At 38.5% G+C, this 7,993-nt stretch overlaps 1 protein-coding gene across 1 annotated transcript in view; it reads left to right on the forward strand.

The window, feature by feature from the left end:
* Son (Son RNA binding protein) overlaps positions 1-4,733 on the forward strand; it is a 65,619-nt gene extending 60,886 nt beyond the window's left edge. The window contains exon 13 of the mRNA XM_089094944.1: positions 4,557-4,733. Within this exon, the coding sequence (XP_088951070.1) occupies positions 4,557-4,670 (114 nt within the window). The 3' untranslated portion in view covers positions 4,671-4,733. The remainder of the gene's footprint in view (positions 1-4,556) is intronic.
* The last annotated feature ends 3,260 nt before the right edge of the window (positions 4,734-7,993 follow it).

Here is a 7,993-nt window from a genome sequence, read left to right on the forward strand (position 1 = left end):
CCGAACATGCCCAGAAAATAGTTCAAAGTGAGTTTTCTGGGGCTTTCCCATACTTTTATCATGAAACTGACATCTAAAATTCATTATATACTAAAACTACTCCGTAAAAGGGGGGTAAGGGGGGGGCGAGGGGAAAAAATGTAGAAATACAGGGTAGGGGTAGAAAGCACTTTGAAATATGTTTTCTTTGGTCTTTCTATCTGCTGATCCCGAAACTGACATCTAAAATGAAATAAAGAACATGAGCCCCACCATAACGGGGGAAAAGGGGGAAAGAGAGGAAGAAAAGGGACAATTGCAGTCAGGGGTAGAAATCAGTTTGAAATGTGTTTTCTGGGGTTTTCCTATCTGCTGATCACGAAGCTGACACCTAAAATGAAGGAAAGAAAACGAGAACCATGAAAACCGAACAAAACTGGAGGAAATAACGGAAAAGGGGAAGGGAAGCCTGACTCCTGAGCCAGCTGCTAATGGCTAATAAGTAGGCCCATGGACAAAATAACTCGCTTAAGTATCAAACTTTTACTTTCTTGAATCACAGACATTTCTTACAACCATTTGAATTACTAAACACAAAGAAAACAACCGCTTGGCAGTGATCACCGTATAAAACTTCAGCTATTATAGGTAAAATTTGTACTTTCGAAGGCAATATCGTTGAATAAAAAACTAAAAAAAGAACTTCAGTAACTATAGGTAAAATCTGCACTTTTTAAGGCAGTTGAGTTGACTTGAAAAACACAGCATTGATGTCACTAGTCGAGCTCCTCTTTTTCGACAATCTAGTTGTCCCTGTTCAAACAGTTGATACCCTGACATTCTCCGCACGCGAACGTACACGCTAATCCATTTTTCTTGCAGTTGCATCGCGATTTCTCGCAGCCTGTCTTACAGTTGCATCTCACGACACTCAAAAGAGTCTGAGGTGCGGGCAACAAATCGGTCATCACAGGTGAGTATTTATGGTCTCTGAGGACCCAACCCCAGTCAGTCGGGTCGAGGTCAGCTGATTCCCCTTTCCAACGGGATACCTGGAGGCGCACTCACTGGGAGTGGAATGAAGCTGCAGCTTCGGTTGGTGGAAGCCTTTCAGGCTTAACAAACGCCGTAGTATTTGACGAAGAAACTTTTTCCAAGAAAATTCGATGTCGCAGCTTAGTGAGATCTTCGTTTGGTCTTGCTTTATACACGCTGAGGAGAAGATATTCACCCGCTTTCACAATTTCATCTTTAGACGATGATTCATCCAGAAACACTGCATTTTTTTCTGAACACTTCGCTCTTCTTCAAAAGAGGTAGCACAGCTTGCTTTCCAAGTCCGAAAACTCGTGAGGTCGTGTCACATCCCAAGAGTGCGTGTCCTACCAGAAGTAGCCTGGATACTTCTCCTATTTTTTTTTTTTTACTTCGTTGAGGCACCAGAACCGTGTTATTGATTCTTTTGTGTTCGTTGACGGTTCGAAGTAAAGTGTTTTTGCATTAGGCGGGAGGTGATACAAGAGTAGAATCGGAAGGTCAGTGTCGTTGCCAAGAACTATTGTTTCAGAGTTTCCTTCTTTCGTTACGGCAGTCTTCACGATTAGATAGTCAGCATCGTCCTTCGCATGGACGACTTCAAATCCTTTGGCTCTGAGTTTTTCCCCGATGTAACTTATAATTCGCTGTTTGTTCTGAGAGTTGCTCAAAAACTCTTCCTTCTTTTTCTGGAGCTTCATCCCTAAACTGAAATCGATCACTTGATGCTGGCTTCCCTTACACCGTCGGTTATGGGTAGCATCTTTCGAGGTTGGACCAGCGCTGTATCCATCGAAGACAACAGTAGGGGAGGTACAGCGTCGAGTAACGAAACTAACATAGCTGTCACAGATTGAATCATAAGTATCACCAATCTTCCAAGGTACTTGCTGAAGCAGCCAACCTCCGTCAACTACAGTGACACGATTTGACACTGGAAGGTGGTGAATTGAGTCCGTTTTCGCTTCTTTCCATATTGCTTTTGCTAGTGCAGGTTCGTCTAGCTGATGCATTATGCCAGAATTCTCAAAAAAAACGGGTAGATAACTGCACAGTTTGTACCATAGAGTTTCTGCCATGTCATTTTCATATATATGGGCAGAAGTCGAAAGGCGTTGAAAAATCAGTGCAGGGTCGATATGCAAAATCTTGTCATCTATCCTAATGTTCCCATCGGTTGCCAGTGTAACGACTTTGTCTTCCTTCCTGAATGAAAAACTTTCGACGGATTGGCCATCCATGTGCTGGAGGATCAGCTCACCTACAGCTTTAGCATCCTCTGCATTGACGCCTTTTTGGGCAATCAGCCCGGAACCTATACTTCTAAGCTCTGTGGAACTAGTGAAAGGACAGTTCTCTAGAAGGAATCCAAGAAACGTCAGTAGATCCTTAGTATCTCTCTTTATTCGTGCTGCGGTTGCAGTAACGTGCTGTTCACTAGAACTGTACTCTAGGCCCGTCAGTTTCTGCATTAGATCATTCACTGAAGCGAGTACTGGCATAGACATTGTCCATATGTTTCTCTGAAGCTCAGTCATCCCTTTTCCTCGTGTCAGCCCTCCATCTGTTTTTAGGCTCTTCATCAGCACTGTCTCGATGACGAGGTCTGGAGCCAATCCGGCCCAATAAGGGTCACTTCGTCGGGCAATAAACTTGTCGCGTGCAAATTGTCCGAAGAGCTGTGGATTCGATGTTTCAAGTTCTTGCATCATCTGAAGAAAAAGACGAACTGACTTGGCATAAAGATTATGCCCCGCAGCTGCGAAGTATGGGAGCATATCAAAAAGAGAGGATAAGTTGAGATTCCAGTCTCCATTCCTTTCTGCTTTCAAATACTTCCGAAAGATCGAAACCATTTCGGAATACTGCATGAATAGTTTCGCAGTTCTGCTGGATTTCAAAGACGATTTTAAGGCTTCGAGGCGTGGCGAAACCGCCTGAAGGGCTTCGTGATTAGCCGCTTCTTCCACAGAAATATTTCCATCCACCAAATCGTCATACACGCTGGAGACTCGTACAAGATCTTCGTGGTCGGAAGGTCTCTCGCCATACAAAATTGAACAAGCCATGCACAAAAATGAAATATTCAGTTATGCGTCGACTAGTTTTAGAGCTCTTACTACTCTTGCAACCACTTTGCCACTGAAAATAGGTTTCACTATATCCTCCCCGTACACAAGTTCTAACATCTCTTTCAGGCCTTACCCTTCCATTTTATAGCCTATGTCCCCTAAGAAGCTTATTCGTGCATGGAACCCTCCAAGCATTGTTACAATTTTCTTCAGGGGACTTCCTGGAGGCTCGTCATGAACGATCTTTGTTGCTTTCCAGAAGAGGGGCTGGTCAAACGTGACAACGGGAGTTACACAGAGTCTTCGCGCTTGGTCACTGATGAATATGAGTGTGGAGTAAATAGAAGACTGATTAGTAGCTTTGTAGTCTATCATAGGTAAAAACAGAACTGAGGATCGTCTGTCATGTTCTCCGACGTGCACTGCCTGCATAAGGCCACTCCAACCAGGTCTTTGGCTTCTTAAAAGCCAACTGCTGTGCCAAAGAAGGTCCAAATTACTTTCAAAGGTTGTACAGCTCTGGAGGGTTTTATACACCATGCCAGTGCCCTCTTTGTCCCTTCGATTGTAGAAGTGGAAGGTCATGCCTGCGATGTCTTTTAGGGTTTCTGCATTAATTTGTTGACGAACCCAAGCGCTTGTTGATAACGGCGAGGAATACGGAATAAAGTAATTTCAGTATCTTTCCGTATTTCTTTCTCGAGTTTTTTTTTTGCCTTTTCCGAACCTATGGGGTAGCCGAACATCTATATATCTCCTTTATTAACATTTGTAAACATTTCCACATGCTTTCTAACCCTATCCTGTATCTTTCCCTTTTTACCCTTCCTCCCCCCCCCCATTTCCCCGTTTTATGTTAATCCATTTTTTTTTATATCATTTTAGTTCTCAATTTCGTAATCACCAGATAGGAATACCCCTAAAAATATCTTTCAAACCGCTTTCTACCCCTACCCTGTATTCTTCTCTTTTCTCCCCTCTTTCCCCTGTTCCCCCGTTTTCCGTAGTACTCTTTTTCTATACTGAATTTTCGATGTCAATTTCTTAATCAGCGTATGTGAAAACTTCAGAAAACTCACTTTAAACTATTTTCTGGGTATGTTCGGCATTTTTCCCATTTCCCCCCTCATTTCCCCCTTTTCCCCTGTTTTTCGGGTACTCACCCCACTCGGATTTATGGGGACTTTTAGTATGTTGTACAGAATTTTTTTCTGATCATTTTGGTACCATTTTCGTTTATATTGCAATTTTGTCCGGGTTCGACACTTTTTTGAGCTAAAAGTCCTGGACTATTTATGAACTAGACTTAATTTTACAAAACTAAGAGACAAAAGTACCAATCTGATATATTCTAAACTGTATTTTTGACCTATATCTTCATTATTTATTATATTTCCAACTGCAGGCCGCTTAGACCGGTTGACTGTTTCTTTGTTTTTCTTCTTGTTTTTCATACTCAATTTCTTTTAGGTGACTGTCAACAACGTTGACTATAGACCGGTAATGGCTAGTTCGACAAAAAAGGAAGCGAAAGCACAATGTGCAGCGGTCTGTCTACAAGCTCTAGGCCTACTCCCTACGTGATTCTTGTTTCTTTTCTGTATATTTATATGTACATACTCTATCGGAATAAAACTCATTTATTTTATTCTATTTTTGCTACTACCCGTTTATTTTAACAAACAGTGTTTCCGCTTACTCAAAATTGAGCAAGGACTATAAGAAACTGAAGAGGTTATAAAGTCAATTTGGTTTGCGAGAAGAAAAGAGAAAACAACAGCACCGGGTTTTTCTAAGTGACATCCTAAATCTGTTTATGATTTTTTATTTAAATTTACAGCGTTACACTGCTTGTTACACAAATGTTACACATATTTCTACTTATTTTTTTTGTGAAAGCTCTGTTGAAGTGCTAAAAATTCATTTGCATTCAGTTTTACATTTTCTTAACGCTTGGGTTTTAAACACCCAAGAGCTGTTATATTCAGGACCAAAGAGTAGTTCAAAATGTATTTCTGAAAATACACTGCATATCGATAGGCATTGTTTTTGCTTGAAGAAAAAAAAGAAGAAGAAACTTCGATGTACATGAGTTATAAACCTAAATGTTGAAACTCCTGCTTTTGCTTTACTGGATTTTTCTTTATTAGGTTTCAAAAAAAAATACAATCTAAAAAAACTTCGTCCAGTATCAAGATCAAGTTGATTTTGAAAATCGGGGGATTTAAGTCTGAAGGTAAAAGTGTGTATATAGGTATGCAGTAATTTCCATTATTCCCTAAAGCACAAAGAACATTAAAATAAAAAGCATTTTTCCCCTCTGGACCTATTCTGGATGTCTATTCATACCTGAAAACGACAATTTTGTCACGGTTGCCACGTTGAACCACGACAATTAATAAACAAAACTAATTAGCTATTCAGACAAGTCTTTTCGTTGCTAAAGATTCAACCATTAACGAACTGTTGATTCTCGAAGCCAACTCCGCCTTCAAAGGAAACCTACACATCCTTATGCTTTTTGGTGTCTTATGGTTTAAGTTTATTCTTCGCTCATTTTTTTTTTATTTTGCGCACGCTACCACAAGAACTTGAGGTTTTTTCAATAAAAACTCAATTCACAAACTTTTTTAGTTTTCAAGATATATATGATCGTGTAAATTTCCCTTAATAAAATGAAACCATCAGGATTCAATTTCACTGTCCTGTGTACTGTAAACTGAAGCTCAGACATTACGGCAGTGCATTAAGATTGAACTTTGAACTGATTTGGGTGCCCTTTACCAATTGTGAGAACTGATGTGATCCCTATAGTAAAACTGAGTTGTAATTATTGCTGTGTTTTTTTTCAATTGCTAATCACAATTTTTCCCATCAAGAGGCAACGCAAGGTTGTCACAAACGTACAATAGGGGTCGAGTTTTCTCAGTTAATTGAATAGTTGTAACCTTTTTCTTTTTATTGCTTCCCTTCCAGCTCATTCCAGTGTCACGCTGCCTGAGGACAACATAGTTGTGCATATTCCTCCTTCTCTTGTGCTTACATTTTAACGTAGTGGTGTCTTAAAATAATTTTGATACGCATGTTGTTTTTTACGACAAGTGCAATTTTGAATCAGAATGCAGCATAATATTTTCGGTAATCTCACTGGAGTATGAGGGCTCATGTCTAATTCTCCTCTTGTTTATAAGTTCGAATTAGTAATGTTATTTTATAATGATGTCTTGAAATAATATTAATGTGCATGCTTTTGTTAATGACAAAGGCAGTTTCAAAACAGAATTCAGTGCTTCGGATTCGGAAATCGCAAAGAAGTCGTTGATTGAATTCGGATAATGTATTTGTCACAGCAAATTTGCTTACGGACCACATTATTTCATTACCTATCAGGACTTCCCTCCGTGCCCTCTTCGTATGTGCCTGGAACGTTTTTACAACAGACACATAGATAAGTTATGAAAAATTAATTATATATTTTTAATTGTTATGCTGTAATTATTTTTCGATAAATCGAAAAGAGAACAATCTTGCATTCCGATAGATTTATATATCTAAAGCATTAAAATGGACGGAAAATAAACAAAAAAAAAGTTTTATTTACAAAGTAAGGTAAAGAACTATGTTAAATCTTGGGAGAAAGAGAATTCGCCCCATTGCACATGATTGGGTTGTCCTACAAATCCTTTTTTTTTCTTATAACATAGTTTTCATAGTAAGTGTTGTCAATAACTATGGAAGTGACAGGATGTGCTAAACAAATCTTTCTTATTTTGGGTTATTGCAGTTACCAAGTCATATCCAAAAAAGGTCAGTCAGAATAGCGACTGAAGCATGTCAAAATTCGGCAGACTCCTAAGAGTAATTTTCCCTTGGCGGCTAGCAAAATTTCTTATAATTTGACTATAATAACAGTAATAATAAAATGTTAGCTGCTTTAGACTAAATTCTTTTTTTCCGTTTTTTTTTAATTCTGTTCGTATTTTTTGTGACTGATGAAAAAACAAGCTTAATTTTTAAGGAATCAAAATAGTTGTAAGCAGATTATCCTTTGGTAAGTCAGCAGTCATCAGTACTTTCTAGTCAGTGATTCAGCTTAATTCTTACACCAATGTTTACACCAATTATTATAATTTTGTTGGGTGGTGTTTGGAGGTTCGTTGGTTTTGGGGTCCGCTAAGTTGCGCTCTAATCTTTTTTTTTTTTTTTTTTTTTTTTTTTGATTTATTAGGAGGGTTTTCTCCCGCACAAGCATGCTTCAGGGAATCGATGATGTATACTTTATTTTTTTTTAAATAAACCCAGTATTACTTTAATCGCATTTTGAATCTCAGTTCCTTGAAAGTTCAAAAACAGGACTGATTTGTGAAGAAAACTTCCGAACGGAAAGGTTATATCTGCCTAAATTAAATTTATGCGAAGTCAACAAATTTGTTCATAGGTTACGTAAGCTTTGAGTTTCCTCCATTTAAAAATTGATTTCTTGTTTTACTTAAAACTAAATTTTTGTTTTATTCATTGCTATCCCTTATTTATAGAAATCATTCTTTTTTGTTGTTTTTTTACTTTTAAAAAGAAAATCAGTTGACAAAAAAAGTATTTCTGTTAAAAACAAGAATTTCATTACCGCTGACAAGCCTGAACACCGTAACAAACTTTTAGTCTGATGCGATGCCCAACTAAATCAGTCTTTGGCTTGGCTTATCGGAGTGTCGGACAATTTTTCTGGACCATTTGATGGGTATAGTTGTTTACTGGGGTATGACCAACCTGTTTAGGTCAACTTCAAATATGCACATTTCATTTGAAGGTAATTGAACCCAATATTTTTTTTTTTTAAATCACTGCCAGAAATACTTACTCGCAATCACAGGGTGTATGCATCCGTGGTTGGGTACCCCTTTCTCAAA

The sequence above is a fragment of the Artemia sp. Qi Xiang Cuo genome, chromosome 9 (assembly GCF_049724085.1).
Source record: "Artemia sp. Qi Xiang Cuo chromosome 9, ASM4972408v1, whole genome shotgun sequence".
NCBI lineage: Eukaryota > Metazoa > Arthropoda > Branchiopoda > Anostraca > Artemiidae > Artemia > Artemia sp. Qi Xiang Cuo.